Genomic DNA, 18,219 nt, shown 5'->3' with positions numbered 1-18,219 from the left:
AAATCTAGGAAAACATGAATTTTAATTCTTATTATGTGGTTTGATTGAATAAAAAACTAATAGTTCCTGTTTTTGTATGTTTCAAGTATATTTAAAAATGAAAATGAAATCATATTTCCTCTCAGAAAGAAGTAGTTTACACAAAAAGTATAGACAATAATTTCAGTAAAAATAAAAAAAATCATGTTTTTAGTTTTATTGACCATTTTGCATTTATGAAATTGTAAGGATTTTTAGATTTCGTATATAATATTTATAATTTTCATATTAATCATGACAATATAAATATTTTAATAATATTGCATAATATTTAAAATATTTATATTATTTATATAAATACTATATATTTCACATTATAGTTTGTGTGAAATATTCTATTTATTATTTATAAAGGAATTGTGGCACTCACTATTCCAGGACATGCATAGAAACCTGGAACTGTCATATTGGAATCGAATAAAAATGAAGTAGAAATTTCGTTTGAAACATTATGATAAATTCGATGAATTATTTGGAAAGTATTAATCAAAACTTTATGAACTAGAACAACAAAAATTTTATATATAATAAATTGAAATTTTGGACTGACCGTACTGCTGACCGTAATATCACAGTTGTAGTTTTAAACAATATATAAATATATATAAATTCATTTGTAATCGTACTCAATTCTTGAAAACTAATACACCCCTTCAGAACTACTTGCTGTAGAGCTATAATTCATTTATAAACAAATACAATGGTATTTGTAGTATTAGTATTGTAGCTTTCGGTAGTTTCTTACTTGTGGTAAAAAACAGCAAGTCGCTCGCTTAAAGTTGCTAAACTGAATGGTGCTTAATAATAACTTGGCATCACTGCCTAAACCAGAAAATATATGACAAGTAAAGAAATTCAAAAAAATGTGCGGTTGAATTTTTGAATTTTTTTTATATACATATACAAAAAGGCAATACGAGATCGTGAATAAAAATGTTTTTATAATTTTCAAACTACTTTGTTTTATTTTTCTTGCAATTGTCTTATAACTTTTTGCTTTTATTTTAAAGATTTTGTTTTGTATTTATTTATGTACTGCATTTTTTAATGAACAAAGAAATTAAAAATTCCTTAGAAAATAATTAACTTTTTAACAATTACTAACCTGTCAGTCTTTTTCACAAATATTATTAAAAAATCAATACCTCAAAGCTGCTGAAAGCGCCAATAATAGAACTTATAAGTAATGTACTAATTATTATTATGAAATTAAAAACAAATCCTAGTGAATTAGCGACATAAGATCTTAATTTAATGTATAATATATGTTGACAGAATGATATGTCTTCCTTATATTTCATATACAAGTATGTTTACTAAATATAACACTGCGGCCTTAGCTGTCAAAAATTGATTTGGTATCACTAATTTTAGTGCGGGCACATTCTTTCCGGTTGTCAAGTCGATTGCAAGCAGTAGCAATTTGAAGGCGCATCGAACAAATTTTAACAAAAAGCAGGTTTAAAATTAAAGATAAATAAAAATGGCTTTCGGTGATGTAAAAACCCCACAAGGCGTTAAGGAATTGAATAAATTCTTGGCCGACAACAGCTATATTAGCGGGTAAGTTCAGCGAGTTGAGGTTATGATAAACACGTAAGCAATATTTTCGCAATAAATTTGAATTTTCTTATAGTTACACACCCAGCAAAGCAGATTTATCTGTGTTCGATGCTTTAGGCAAGGCACCAACTGGTGATTTGGTACATGTACAACGTTGGTACCGTCACATTGCTTCATTTGAAGCTGCCGAACGTGCTGCATGGGGTGGTGCACCATTGCCACAAGTTGCTGGTGCTAAACCAACAACTCCAGCTGCTGCTGCCGATGATGATGATGATATTGATCTCTTCGGTTCTGATGAAGAAGAAGATGCAGAGGCAGCAAAAATCCGTGAAGAACGTGTTGCTGCTTATGCTGCTAAAAAATCAACAAAACCTGCGCTCATTGCCAAATCATCTGTTCTGCTTGATGTAAAACCATGGGACGATGAAACCGACATGAAAGAAATGGAAAAAGTAGTTCGCACCATTGAAATGGATGGTCTTTTGTGGGGTGCCTCCAAATTGGTGCCAGTCGGTTATGGCATTAACAAATTGCAAATCATGTGCGTCATTGAGGATGAGAAAGTTTCCATCGATTTGCTTACTGAACAAATTCAGGAATTCGAAGATTTCGTACAATCTGTTGATATTGCTGCCTTCAACAAAATCTAAGTAAATTTTACTTTTTATTTTATATCACAAATTTTATTTTTTTTGTATTAATACAATTTGATTATATTAATTTTTGTGTCCATATATTTAAAATAGTTTATGTAAAACAGTTAAATGAGTCCATTAAAGCGCTTATATCCATAAAGATTTAAGAATTTTATACCAAGAAAATTAAATTGTTTTTATGCAATTTTATCAAATGTGCTAAAATAGTTCTGGGCGTGCAGAGTTTCAGGGTGAAGTAAAATTAAGTGAATCAATCTTTAAGCTATTTAAAAGTTCCGCTACTGTAAATGTTGTTACGAAAAACATTTCTTAGTGATTATTTTTTACCATTAAGAAAAAAATTAAGGAAATCTTGAAAGATAATTAATGATGCCAAAATACAACACTACGAACTTCAAGCGGCTACCTTTGTATGTCGCATCTGCACCATCTTTGTGCGAAATCAAAGAGTTTTTTAAAAAGGGACAAACAGCTGCTGTCAAAATTATTTTTCATTGCATGTCATACATTAAGACAATCAATTGGACTCATTAAAGCTGTCCACCTTATTGCAAACGTCAATGCCATCACGTCATCTATCTGTTCGCTTACTCAGCGCACACAATAACTCGAGCCTTAATTGATGGCGGGTGTTGGGAAGTCTTAATGGCGGGTGTTTGGAAGGTTCTTCAATGCGGTGTTATTTAGCAGTTTTCTATACAATTTCTGATATCTTGCGATACGTCTGCTTCTTAAAACATATTTAAAGCCTACTTTTCGTAGTAGACAGATGTAGCTCGTAGAAATCTGTAAAGCAGTTAACATAAAAGGAATTGCATGACGAATATTTGGGTTACGATGTGTGTGTGTAATGATTGTGTGAGAGGGGGATTGTTAGGAAGTGCGATTGGATTGTGGTATTTAAATTGAAGTTCACCAGGAACAAGACGAAGAAACCTAGCCATTTATATGGTATGAGTCCAAGCAAAGGCACATCAAAAATAAAAACTTGTAAGTTTGTTTATTGAAACCAGTTTCTTCACTAAAGAAAGTTGAAGAGAAGTAAAAAAAAAATTCAATAATTTTTTTTATAATTTTAAGTTCCGTAGAAAATATCTTTAATGTTTGTTACATTTATTTTCTAAAGTAATAGTTCCAACAGAAAAAATATAAAACTTGTTATTGAAACCATTAAGTTCTCCAGAGTTGGTTGAGTAGGTGAAGGAAATCCTCCAATGTTATCATTAATTACCCGATCTACGTGACGCGATCTCTTTTTATGTTTATGTTTGACATTGCTTTAAAAATAATGTGTAAGTGAAACAATATTTTGTGCAATTTTGAGCTCCATAGATATATTATATTCATATTACGAATAATTAAGTATAGGAAATAATTACAAGACCGCTGATGCTGGGTATTGGGTAATACTGGAAACAAGTGCATGGTTAGTCAAAAATTCAATTAATTATTAATTAATAATATAACAAAATTTTGTTGTTGTAATTTAATACTATTCCAAATACCGCTATATTGGAAACAATAGTTTATATTCAGAATGTACTTTCTTTCGTCAAAGCGTTCGTCAAATTTAATCTAATGATACGGGCAGTTCTATGCAACTGCCCGGCGGTGGCAAGACGTAGACTCGATTACCTTAGAAGCGGGATCTTAATCCAAAATCAAATAGGTAAAATTAAGCCCACAGCAATTACAAGATTTATAAACAGTCTAAAATTGTCCTAGTTGGGCCTTTAGGCGCACAATAGATCTTTTAGGTCGGGGTGCTTTAATAGCCTATTACTTAAATAATAAATAAAAATGAAATTACTCATTTTCTACAATAAAATTTTTAACAAGAAAAACCATTTTAAGGTAATATCTAGAATTTAGGTTTAATTTAGGTGAAATCTCAAAAAAAAATGTTTGTTGACCCTGTATTTATTGATAAATTTCAAGTAAAAAGTTCAACTAAAAAAACTACTTTAAGGTAATATCTGGAATTTAGACTTATTATCTGTTGTTTGAAATTTTTTACATAATTTGTTTGTTGACCCTGTATTTATTGATAAATTTCAAGTAAAAAGTTCAACTAAAAAAACTCCTTTAAGGTAATATCTGGAATTTAGACTTATTATCTGTTGTTTAAAATTTTTTACATAATTTGTTTGTTGACCCTGTATTTATTGATCAATTTCAAGTAAAAAGTTCAACTAAAAAAACTCCTTTAAGGTAATATCTGAAATTTAGACTTGATATCTATTGTTTGAAATCTTTTACAAAATTTGTTTGTTGACCCTGTATTTATTGATCAATTTCAAGTTTGTTTTTTAAGTCTTTTGTCTGCGCATTTCTTTTGGCAGTGATTTTGATTGAAGCTTTTAAAGAAGCTTTTCTTTCATTGAAAATTATTGCTCATCTTCGACTATCGACAAAATCCGATTTCGTGCTTTGCGAGTTTCGAACTCGAAGACTTTCCGAGATTTTAGAAACTGAAATCAGTTGCTCGAAATACGCGGAAGACTGCGGTGTGATAATTGCGCTTGGAAATAATTTATAATAATTTCAGTGTGAAAAAATAAATTTATTTAATTATTATTTAATAATTCTTAGTATAAATCCAAATTCATTTTAAGTTACTAATATGGCGAATAAATATTTTACTGCAATCGCAATTGCTTTGATTTGTGTTGGGTTTGCCGTAATAATTAACGGACAGGGTGAGAATAATTTATGATTTAATTATTAAACATTTTTTTATGCATTATTGCTATGAATTATTATTGTTTAATTTTAGTTGATTCTCTCAATTTAATAATACAAGTATAATTTATTTGTTATTGTGTTAGAAACTTAATTATGAGAATATTTTTAGCAAGTTTACGGTGTTCTGAATTAATCAAACTTTAGAGTCGAGAACTTGATATCATCGTATTAACTTTTTTTTTTTAGATATTATTTAAGTTGTATATACTTTAGCAATATATATACACGTATTAGTCTATAAAATTTACAAAAAAAATTTAATAGTTTTCGATGAATCAATTTAGCATATGTCGAGAATAAATTATTGTCACTCGAGTTCTAAAGAAACCAGTCAATCAATTATTCCAGTTTTTTAGCCTCCAAATAGACAATTTCGTACTCCTACTCACTTTAGAATAGAAAACAAAACATCTAATTGTTAATAAGATACATACATAGTTTATTAATTTAAATATAAATAGGGAAAATAATTATGAAAAAATGTAAATGTGGTTAATGGTTAAAATTCTAGACAATATTTCTGTATATTTAAATAAATTAAATAATAAATATAGTTTTTCAGATGACGAAAAAGACGGCTTTTTCATATCCTCTTTAATTACTTTTCGATAAATTTATATCATAAAAAAATTTTTCAATAATTTTTATCTTAGTTACTTCTACAATTGTCGACTCTATTTTCAAATTTACACATATTTAAATAAATTTTATAAATTAGAATTTTATGACTATTTTTTTTTTGTTTACTATTTTTAAACAATTTTATTTGATTAATTAAAAATTCTAAAGAGGCAATAAAATTTCTAAAGTATATAATTAAAATAGTGTATATATAATTTTACCGGCTTAAACAAACAACACTTCCACACGTTTCTTATTTAAATTATTATGTGGGCCTAAAGAGGTTCCTGAATAACAATTAATTCAGTGCTTTTGAGCTGTTTTGACCAGTAGCGCCCGACTTGCAGTAGACTCAAGTTATTTAATCCCTAAGAAATGCACTTTAGCACAGTTATATGTTGTACCACTGTTTAATAATAGGTCTAAGGGGATAAGCTGATTTTCACCATAGTTTCAAAGTCTGCCAGGAGTTCTAAGAAGCTTTAGGTAAATGCACCATTTTTATAAGACGGTACCGTTTTAATAAAATAGGTAATGTTTCTTATACCTAAACTGGTGATATTGAAATAACACCTAGGGGAGAGAGACTTAGACAATTTTTTTCTTGCACAAACCTACAGTTATGACAGTAGTGATTGAAAATAGACCTTAACCAGTCGAAATGTTTTCCTATTAGTCAATACAATATTGTTAAGATTAAGAAGAGTTAGAGATTGTGTCACATGTCTACTCTTCGTTTCACCTTAAGTGCATTTTAAAGTATTTTCTTTGTTTAATATAACTAGTTAAGCTAGCTAAAGGAAAGTCAAAATATAGACTGCTAGTTAAAAGTATGCTGTTTATATAGCCAGTTTTATACAGCTATATATCTATTCTAATTAATATTATTGGAAGACGTGTGTTAGATCGGTATTGTTTAGTTGGTGTCCCTATGAACCGAAGTCAATTTTAGGTTAATTAATAAATGCACTGAGGTGTTATTCAGAGATATAGTATAAGGTTTATTGTCGCTTGATTATCTCTGAAAATGTAGTTGTTTCTTAGTGACATGTCTAAAAATAATCGTTTAAAAGATATTTAATATTTAACTATCTACCCAGTAAAATAATTATATCTATTCTATAAGGTAAAAAAATCTCTAATGATGAATAATTGGTATGTCCAAAACATCTATATAAGAGACTTTAATCCAGTAAAACTATCTCAGTAATTAGTTCCAAAAATAATTTTCAAAAAAGTCAATAACTGAAATACCATTCCAGTAATTAAGGACAGTTTGAAGAAATCGATAGGGTTAATGTTGTGAATTGTGGATTATTAGGTTTGCTTACATCTACAACCCATACTCCTGCCTATGGGTGCACTTCAATTAATCAAGATTGGGGAAATTTGGTATTCTACATAAGTTTATTGTTAAATGCATTTTTTTATTCAATGTATAATACAATAAATATACTGACAGAGGTAAATTTTGTTTTGTTAATTTAATTCTTTCAAGTTGAGCTAAAATATTATTCGGGTTACCATCTATTTTGCTGAATAGATAAGATGCTTTAAACTTTATGGTTTCAATAGAAAGATCTATATGTATATGAGAGTTTCTGACATTCAAAGAAATATCAAATGTCTTTCTTAGATTAATATTTTGACATTTTTGTAGTTTCCAGGGCGTGGACGGGCTTAAACCCGGTAACAGGTTATTATGGCTCTTACTTATTATGTAAGTAAGAGCGTGCATATTGCTCCATATTTGATATATAGCGATTTTAGCTATATATATATAGAGCCGCACAATATTACTCTAAAAGTAACAGATGCTTGACATCTACCTATATAGATGTTTAAGTGCTAGAACCACGGATGGGTCTATTGTGCCAATAACTTCAATAACGTTTGCACTGGACATGAGACGGATAGGATACTTGCATTGAAGTTCTTTATAGGCAGTCTATTTCTGTGAGTTGGCATTTTTCAACTTTCAATCGGTGCTTTAAGGATTCAGTTAGATGCTTTATTACTGAGAGTTTTTGTTTTGTAATCGTCAATTGTTGGCCTCAGTATAGAGCTGGGTATTTGGCGATTAAACATTTCAGTGTGTCTTTATCATTTATCAGTATTCACCTGTTTTGGGATGCCTATGTATAAGGTTAGTTGTGAGTGTAATATATTGTAGTGTCTTCCCATAGGATTTACCGATTACTCAACTTAGAGGCGTCAAACCCTAATACGCCACTAAGTATAACCCTTTACTACTAGTATAACCCTTTAGTAATATAGTATTTGATATATACGATATAATATAATATATATGATACTATAATATAGTATTATAGTACTCTTTAGAAATATAGAATAATATGTAATACTATAATACATTAAGACCGAAAAGTTTTCGGAAATTCTCATTTAAAATTCGCGCGCTGTATATTTTTCGATATTTTAAGTTTATGTAGTTTGGCAGCAATTAAGGACAATTACTATGCCAAAAATGAGCGCGATCTTTCAGACAGTTCGTTTACGGCAGCTGTTGAAACCAGTTCACCTCAGTAGTGCGTTGCGAAAAAAACAATGGAAAAAAATATTGAACAAAGAGTTTGCATCAAATTTTGTGTTTCGAACGAAATTTTGTGTGCAGAATCGTTGCGAATGCTACAAAAGGCTTATGGGGAATCAGTTTTATCGAAAACTCAAGTTTATGAGTGGTACAAAGCCTTTCAGGACGGTCGTAGGACCGTCGAAGACATTCGCAACGCACTACGAGGTGAACTGGTTCAACACGCCGTAAACGAACTGTCTGACAGATCGTGCTCATTTTTGGCATAGTAATTAAGGACAGTGCTGCCAAACTACATAAACTTAAAATATCGAAAAATATACAGCGCGCGAATTTTAAATGAGAATTTCCGAAAACTTTTCAGTCTTAATGTATAGTGTCATAGTACTCTTTAAGTAATATAGAAGTTATTTTTAAAGTAGTTTGGTATTGTTTGCTAATGCCATAACTGTAGCTATAGAGAAGCTGTGCTGTCTTCAGATAAACAATATATTATTATTTAGATTTTTTTATATCATTTGAAATAAATAATTAATTAAATATTTTTAAATAACAATCTATGAGATAAAGAAATATTTTTATTGAGACAAAAAAACCACCTATGCGGATCTTAAGTTATTTTTATAGAATTTTATTATGAGACATTATATAATTAAATTTGTATAAACTTGTTAAAAGCCAAAGCTCTTTCATTCATTCATGGAATATCAATTCCACACCGAACCAATCCAATCGAGAACGTCGCGCAGTGCTAAGATGAAAAGCCACGATTGGATTTCGTGTCTATAAATTGTTGCTTACCGAATGGAGATTTGCAACGCAGATTAAGAAAATGCAAATCTCGACTACCTTTTGGGAATTTCCTATAGAAATCTTTTCGGCTAAAAAATGTCGTATATCAAAGATTTAAATATATTTATTTTAAATTCAAATCGAATAAATATTTAACAAAATCCGCTACTTAAACTGGTTATTGACCTTCTGACCTTCATTCTCTGAGTTTTTGTGATTAATTTTGTATTTTTTTTATATTAATAATATTATTGTTATTATTATGTTTTTTTAGAATGGTTATATTAATATTCAGAGTACGTTAAATGTATGAATATCGTTTTGGAATTGGCATTTGTATTTCAAAATCAAATAATTAGTCAAAGTGATATATGTTTTGTCACAAAAAGGTTAAGAAAAAAATATGACATTTTGGCACCCAAGGTGTTTGCAGTAAACTGGGCTTACGTCATTTGTTATGTAGCAAAATATTTCAGATTTCATGTATCTTACAGATACATACTGTAATATACATACTATAAGATACTTACTGGCAGAAAAGAAAAACGGTTTTCAAATCTTAATTACTTTGTCTGTTAACGAAAAATGCATTAAACATGTTAAAAAAGCCACAAGAAAGTATTTGTAATAAAATTTTTATTTTAATATATATTTATTTTAAATCATTAATTTTATTTTAATAATTAACATATTAATTTTCTAAGAAAATCCGTGAATTCGATTTATTGTGTTTTTAATTTATAAATCCAAAATGAGTTGATTAGAAAGAAGTCATGATTTTTATAATTTAATAAAATTAGCAGATATATGAACACAAATTCATTTATATATATATATTTTTATATATTTATATATAATACATATAATAATAAATACTTGATTTATATTAATCTTCTTGCTCTAATATCTTTTGACTAAATATTTTAAGATACTTTATACAATGTTAGTTAGTTGATCTCGACTATCTGCTGTTTGCTCAGATACTTAACTAAACTCAACTTAAATGTTGTATTTTTTTATATAGGTATATAATCTTCACTAGTTATTAGTTATTACTAGAATTACTATTATTTGATAGCTCTGTTAGTTCTATTAAATTATATTTATATTATATATTGTATATTTTATATTATATATTATATATTTTTTTAAAGCACATATTATTCTTTATATCGTTTTTCTTTATACATATATATTTTTACTTTTTATATACACATTGTTTACATTATATAGTTTTTTATATATTTTTTCTTTATTTACATATTTTTGTTTATTTATACTTTTTATTTATACATTTTAGAACTACTATTAGTTAGTAGTTCTATTAAATTATATATATTTATAAATAAAATATATTTCTTTATATAATTTTTCTTTATTTATATATTATTTAATTATATATGTTATATACTCTTTTTAAATTATATATATTTTTTTATATATAATTTTATATATTTTATATATTTTTATCTTCATTTATATAATTTTTGCTTATTTATATATTTTTTATTTATACATTGCTTTTGTACTTATCTTTTATTTTTTATTTTTATTTATATTTATTTTTTATTTACATTTTTTTTTCTTGAATTTTATTTTATTATTTGGCAATTATCTTTAACTCTAATATTTTTTTTATATATATTTAATCCTTTAAATCCTAGGAGGAGCATAACTCTAATAGATAATAACAATTTTTTGAGCAATTGATAATCAATTAAAGTTAAAGATTTTTGTACATTAAGACCGAAAAGTTTTCGGAAATTCTCATTTAAAATTCGCGCGCTGTATATTTTTCGATATTTTAAGTTTATGTAGTTTGGCAGCACTGTCCTTAATTACTATGCCAAAAATGAGCGCGATCTGTCAGACAGTTCGTTTACGGCAGCTGTTGAAACCAGTTCCCCTCAGTAGTGCGTTGCGAAAAAAACAATGGAAAAAAATATTGAACAAAGAGTTTGCATCAAATTTTGTGTTTCGAACGAAATTTCGTGTGCAGAATCGTTGCGAATGCTACAAAAGGCTTATGGGGAATCAGTTTTATCGAAAACTCAAGTTTATGAGTGGTACAAAGCCTTTCAGTACGGTCGTACGACCGTCGAAGACATTTCGCAACGCACTACTGAGGTGAACTGGTTTCAACAGCTGCCGTAAACGAACTTTCTGACAGATCGCGCTCATTTTTGGCATAGTAATTAAGGACAGTGCTGCCAAACTACATAAACTTAAAATATCGAAAAATATACAGCGCGCGAATTTTAAATGAGAATTTCCGAAAACTTTTCAGTCTTAATGTATGTATCTTTATCATCTTTATTACTCTTATCAAATATCTTCAACTCTGAGAGATCTAAACAATTTTTTGAGTATTTGATTTTTGCACTTAAATTCTATTTTTCAGTTACATATAACAACATTTTATTTAAACAACATAAGGTTAGGTTAGGTTTAAAAGACCCGAGTTGATCCGAAAGTTGCTGAGCTACGCTAACCGGTGTTTCCAATATGGTTCCACATAGAATTTTTTGTTAAAGAATTAGTTCTTTAGATAACGTTAGGCCCTAACGGTTAGGGAGATCTGATGGGTACATAACAGAGAAATGATTATCAGCATTCATATTTAAGTGACATAATAAATGTAATCTGTTTCATATTCTCTTTTTCTGGGTTAGTTTATAGTTACTTCCAAATTCTATATTCCATATAGTTTTAAGCTTTCCATTTCACCAATTCTTTATAGTAATATTTTTAATATATGAGTATTAAATCATTGACTGATTTTAACTAAATAAATTGGTTATATTTGCTACGATTTTGGAGAAGATCAATTCCTGACCATCAGTGTTATTTTCTTTACACCTAATGACTTTATGAAACAACCACATTCATCCGAAGTTGTAGAAGTAGAAGTTGAGAAAAGTTAGATAAGTAAGCATTTTTTATGGTTGCCCAGATATGGGAATCAGAACGCATACACTTTTAGACCAGTTCCAATGATAGATCTATTAAACTTCATAAATTCAATAAGATGGCTCAAATATATGGCTCAATAGAATGGCTCCAGTCTTTCTAGTTTACTTTCAAGAAAGTAGTTTTAAAACGTATAATAATTGCTTATTATGTGCTAGATATATGCCATATGAGTGGATATATGCTGATCAGCTAATATAACCAATCAACTAATGTAGGTTGTTGTTAACTTAAGAATACATATAATACAGAAACTTTCTAAAAAATCAATTAATTAAGAGTGTTTGCATCTTAAAATAAGAGTACTAGGGCAAGGCAATGCGGTTTACTTGGAGTTTGATGCAGGGTAGCCCATAAACATGACTTAAACTATATATAGAAAGTATATTTTATTACAATATTATTTCTTTTATTTTATTATTATTAAAAAATATAATAAGTTTATTTTTGTTTCTATATCTTTCTATTTTTTTGAACATATTTCTATATATTAACACATTTGGTGTCATCTAAAGTATTACTTCAAATAATATACAAAGCCGTTTCTTAATATTAAATGATTCATATTAATTTATATTGTATATAAACAGATCTTATTTTTTATATATTTTTTATATATAAATGAACTGTTAATTATAAATTTCGATAATGGAAATATACGTATTGTCAGTGTAAATAATATTAAATCGTTTATAAATTCCAACACATATTGGCAATAAATTAAAAAATAATATATGCAAAACCCAAAATAATAAATTTAATCCAATTAAACAGTTTTGAATTACAAATAAGAAATTACAAAAAAAAAAAAAGAAGAAATTAAAACTGTCAATCGGGATTTATTTTAATTCCCTGATGGACATGTTTGGATGACGCATACATCGATTGAAATCAAAATATTTGAAGTAAAAATTTATTTCTACTAATTAACAAAAGTAACACATTTGATTTAATTATAATTTGCGTGATTGGAATATTTGTAAAAAAATTTTTTTTTATATTCCGCTTAAATGATTCTGTTTATTTTAGAACAGAATAAACATTAGAAATGTTTATATAGAGCTTTTTTAAAGAAATATTCAGGCATGACGGTACTTTTGTTTGTCAGTTATTATTCTATTCTTTTCTGTTTGACTAAATAATTATTATTATTATGTTGAGGCTAGTTAAGTCAGTGCACCTGAACACTTTTACTCTCTATTAACTGCGAGATTTCTTCATAAGCCCTCTCTAGACCTTGGCTGGGTTATTGTAGATATTTATTTTATTTTATATAAAATGTAAAAATAATAAACTACAAGTAACTATAATTTTTACTCTATATATAAATTGCACTTAAGTCGCTGTATAGCAACACGCACTTCGTTATGGCTAGGTGGTGGAATTTCAACGTCATCATTTTCGATTGGGGACACAGAGAGCATTTCTCCAAAGGCAGAGTTGATGTTATCATCGCCAGATAGTAGTTTGGAGAAGTGTTTCTTTTATACTTTTTGCGCCAGATTACTATTTTCTGATGCACCAGGCTTAAAGCTTTGAGTCAGACGGTTGACTTTTTGATAAAATTTACGGGCATCATTCTTGTTTCTACACATCTCGATTTCCTCTCGCTCGCGCCTTTCTTGATCTCGTTTCTTTCATCTTAATAGGCGCCTCTCTACCTTCCTCATCTCCCGATATTGTTCATACACGGTTCGTGTTGCTACTGACTGCAGGGTCCTTTTATAGGCCGCAGCAGTAGTTTGGCGATACTCCTCGTCTTATCATTGATTTCGCCATGGGAGACGTTGGAGTGATACAGTGCGTAGGGAGTGATACAGTGTCCCCATTGTATCGGGACGGGAGGGTTGGTTGTTTAATGGTTTTTAACTAAGCTAAGAATAAATCAAGGGAAATTACACCAAAAGTGTCCAATATAACTTTGCAAAATATATTACCCAAAAGGAAAATAGTCGAAATTTGACATATTTGACTCATGAAACAAAATCTAAATATTAAAAAGAGGTACGAACTTTTCAAAACGTTTTATTATTAAAAAATTTTTTATTAATAAATTTTTTATTAATAAATTTTTTATTAATAAATAAACACAACATTGTTGACGTTTTCCGCGTTTTCCATGATCAATTATTTAGTTTTTGTTAACAATATTAAACTAAATATTATTTGTTTGTAATTGAGATATAAACAAACAGAAACCCTCCTAGATCGTTCACAGCACTTTCTGGCACAGAAAAGCTCTTTCATATGCATAAATCAATTTATGCTAATGGAAACGACTAAATCTTAATTTGATTAACATAAATTAATTAGCTGCAGTGGGAACATGTTAAATGACTGCCCCTATGCCAATGCAGATTTTTTTTGACCGAGCTTGAAGCACAAATTGCTGTCTGACTAACTTTAATAAACAATAGAATTTTAATTTAAATTATTATAGTATAAATATAATAATATAAATTATTATATTATAAATATAATAATATTAATTATTATATAAAATTATAATATTAATTTTATATTTAATATTTAAATATAATTTTATTATTTAAATTAAAATATACTACAAATGATTTATTACAAATAAATCTATTTTTAAAGTAATTACTTATTAATTATTACTAAATAGTTATTTTCTTATTCTTAATAATAGAATAAACTACAAACATCTTCATTTTGTCGTTGGGTAATTATATTAAAAAATTTATTAAATAAAATTTTTTTAAAATAGATAATATGAAAATCAATGATAGTGTGTATACTGTATAATCGCTAGTATATACTAAGTTAGCTCCTATACGATTTTAGTTTAAGATCAGACTACACATTATCGTCTTACATTTTTTTTAAAACAAATAGGTTGCATTATTTTTTTTTTTTTTAATATTTTTAATTAAATAAAAATACTAATTTTTGCTGAGATTAAAAATGAAAGATGTTACTAACTACTCAAGTTTCAATACAAAGATAACAGCTAATTTTGAGATAATTAATTGTCACTTAAAAAACTTATTGCATATCATTAAAGCTGCAAAACTAGTTAGGCTATTATGTAGCTATTGAGATATTGTAGTTCTGTCTTGGGTTCAGGGGCGTACGTACATACGAAACGAGATGTACGATAGGTGCTGCTGAATTGAATGTGAGTGAGAAATTATCTCGATATATTGGCCATTAAAGCTACTTGCAATATAGATTTCTGTGTATCTTTTTGGATTTTAGGTGGAATTTCAGGAAATGTCAGCGCTTGTAAAAGTTGTGTGTGACATTAACATTGGCCCTGAAATTAATGAATGCCGGCTGCAATCTGCAATGCATGACGTTAACTCACAGGAATCAAGAAGAGTAATAAATTGCTTTCAATATAAAAATTTCATTTTACATGAGATAATATATTATTTAAAAGAAAAAAAATACATTTATTTTTAAAAACCTTCAACTTTAAAAATTTAATAAAATTAACTTGAAATGATTCTCGGAAAATCACTTGGGAAAGTATTTAGTGGTTTTGCAAGGACAAAATTTATATAAAAAGTTAATCCTTTCAACTTGAATGACTAAACACACTTAATATTTTAATAAATATATATTTTTTAATTTCCAATTTATATCTCAGCCTACATCAATTAGCATGGAATTTAATTAAAAAAATTGTTTGCGAAAATAAATTCGAGTTTTTAGTTGATTTTCTTTTTTTTGTTAACCCTAAAAATTCTTTAATTTAATTTAATCTTTTAATTTAATTTTTATTTTAAATCGTGTTTATTTTGCGCTTTAGTGCCTAGAATTATTTCATATTTATTTTTGATCTGCGGTGAAGATGAGCGAATAAATACTTGCATAATTAATGAATTTGATTAAGAAATTTTATGGGTCAGATGTGATTTTTTCTTATTGTATATTTTTCTTTTTAAATTTGAATTTGATTTTTATTCTGCATTATTAAATTTATATTCTTTATAGTCTCTATTCTGTTTTAAATTATTATCAATTTTTATTAGATTTATTTACAATATTTCACTTGAAAATAAATAAATTATTTAATCAGCAAACAAAAATTAGGGTCAACATCAGAGTATTAGCATTAATCTTAGTATAAATAATTATTGTATAAATAATAGTCTTAGTAGTTGTTGTTTTATTGACAGGGTTTCTAAAAATATTAATAATTATATGAAATGCAAAAACATAGTATTTAAAATATGTACTTATAAAAATGATTATTACTACTAGTGGTTAGGGTTAGTTGTAGCACCGAAGACCTACTATAGTCGCAGAGCAGTGTTTCGTTAAATGTGGTTTTCTCTATTAATATGTTATTTTCCTTTATTCTATACTATTCTACTATATAGTATATAAGCAAAAACATAATATGTTAAATATGTACTTATAAAACTGATGTAAATTATTATAACTACTAGTGGATAGGTTTAGTTGTAGCACCGAAGACCTACTATAGTTGTTGTTGTTGTTGTAACCTGTCGGGACCTGCTTGTGGAGTCCCTTTGGGAGGTGTTGAATGGTACTTGATCGTTGTAGGTAATGAGTGGCTCCGGAACGTAGACCCGACCGTTCGTGGAACCGGTACTACTACCTACTATAGTCGCAGAGCACTGTTTCATTAAGTGTTGTTTTCTCTATTTATATTTTAATTTCTTTTATTCTATACTATTCTACTATATAGTATATAAACAGAAACATAATATTTTAAATATGTACTTGTAAAAATTATATAAATTATTATAACTACTAGTGTTTAGGGTTAGTTGTAGCACCGAAGTTCTACTCTAGTCGCAGAGCTCTGTTTCCTTAAAAGTTGTTTTCTCTATTAATATTTTATTTTCTATTTTTCTATACCATTCTACTATCATCGAAAATTGTATTGTACAAATTTGCATATATCGATAACCCATATAAGTGGTTATGGAGCCATAACAGTTAATTTAAGGTTTGGACACAAAAATAGACATATTCAAATCTATTGTAACTATTATAGAATAAACTTACTATATATACAGATTTGTAAGACTATTTTAATCAAAAATTTGTTTAATGTTCTAAATGATAATCAGTATTCTATCTATTTAATTTATAGATTATAATGAAAATTTTTCACGTGTCAAGTACTCATGTTTGTGAATTTTTATACATCAAATCTTTTTTTTAGTAGTAATATTTTTTTATATTCGGCTATAGGTCACTTTTTGTTAAAATTAAATGTTTGTTTAATATTTTTTAATATATGTATTCTATATTTTGATTCTATCTGAAAGTCATCATCAGTATCAGGATCTAACATAAATTAATATTAATAAAATCTATATCTAAACGTCATGGTCTTGATTTCGACCTATAGCCGTATATAAAAAAAGCATATATATATATATATATATTTAATAAATATTCCTTTGAAACTATTTGAGGTGCTATATTATCTATTTCATATGTATACATATGTATTACATATATTTATATTAATTTATAAATTTATTGTTTTATAAGTAATAATTAATTCAATTTTATTAATTTTAGAAAAACCTGTTACTGATATATGTCTTGGTTGCATATGTGAAGCTATTAGTGGCTGCAATCAAACCGCTATTTGTAGTGGAGGCGTGTGTGGACTTTTCCGTATTACATGGGCGTATTGGGCCGATGGTGGCAAATTGACTATAAATAATGAAGATCCACAATCTGAATCGGGTAAGTAGCTCTACATAGCTATCGAATCAAACTGGTTTAATATAATATTTTCTCTTTGTGGCTTCAAAGCTTATCCAAATTGTGTAAATGATGCTTACTGTGCAGCGAATACAATCCAAAACTATATGTCGAAATTCGGTCAAGATTGCAACAATGACAATGTGGTCGACTGCTATGATTATGCGGCAGTTCATAAATTGGGTGGCTACGGATGCAAGGGTGAATTAGGTTATCAATATTATTCAACTCTGCAAAATTGCCTAAATTCATTTCAAAATTTAGATGTAAGAACTGCCAAATAAGTTTTATTCTTTATATATATATATATATATATTGTATGTATAAGCTTTCAAATTCTGATATTAATTTGTATTGTGCAGAGAATATTATAATGTAAACAACTTAAAATTAAACACTCCAGCCATTGTAATTATATTTCTATATACATATGCTTAATAAAAAATAAACGATTTCGATATAATAAGATATAGAATAATGTACACAAAATTATTTATTTATATTGAACGTTAGTATAAGGTTAAATATTATAATTTACATTTAAGGACTGAAATG

The 18,219-nt window shown here is 27.7% G+C and overlaps 2 protein-coding genes across 3 annotated transcripts; both read left to right on the top strand.

The window, feature by feature from the left end:
* Positions 1 to 1,414: 1,414 nt before the first annotated feature.
* Positions 1,415 to 17,491, top strand: LOC119680979 (probable elongation factor 1-beta). 2 transcript variants are annotated; one of them, XM_038094029.1, is made up of 3 exons: positions 1,415 to 1,602; positions 1,676 to 2,255; positions 17,476 to 17,491. In XM_038094029.1, exons 1-2 carry the CDS (start codon positions 1,523 to 1,525, stop codon positions 2,253 to 2,255), a joined length of 660 nt encoding a protein of 219 aa, XP_037949957.1. In that variant the 5' UTR covers positions 1,415 to 1,522; the 3' UTR covers positions 17,476 to 17,491. The 2 variants fall into 2 exon arrangements, with proteins under 2 accessions (XP_037949957.1, XP_037949956.1); XM_038094028.1 differs by lacking the exon at positions 17,476 to 17,491 and having other exon boundaries at positions 1,676 to 2,426.
* On the top strand, positions 4,759 to 18,022 carry LOC119680980 (lysozyme-like). Its single transcript, XM_038094030.1, has 3 exons — positions 4,759 to 4,960; positions 17,476 to 17,646; positions 17,716 to 18,022. The coding sequence occupies exons 1-3, from the start codon at positions 4,885 to 4,887 to the stop codon at positions 17,946 to 17,948; spliced, it is 480 nt and encodes a 159-aa protein (XP_037949958.1). The 5' UTR covers positions 4,759 to 4,884; the 3' UTR covers positions 17,949 to 18,022.
* The last annotated feature ends 197 nt before the right edge of the window (positions 18,023 to 18,219 follow it).

Source organism: Teleopsis dalmanni, chromosome 2 (assembly GCF_002237135.1).
Source record: "Teleopsis dalmanni isolate 2A chromosome 2, ASM223713v2, whole genome shotgun sequence".
Taxonomy (NCBI): domain Eukaryota; kingdom Metazoa; phylum Arthropoda; class Insecta; order Diptera; family Diopsidae; genus Teleopsis; species Teleopsis dalmanni.
This window is presented reverse-complemented; position numbering and strand designations above follow the sequence as displayed.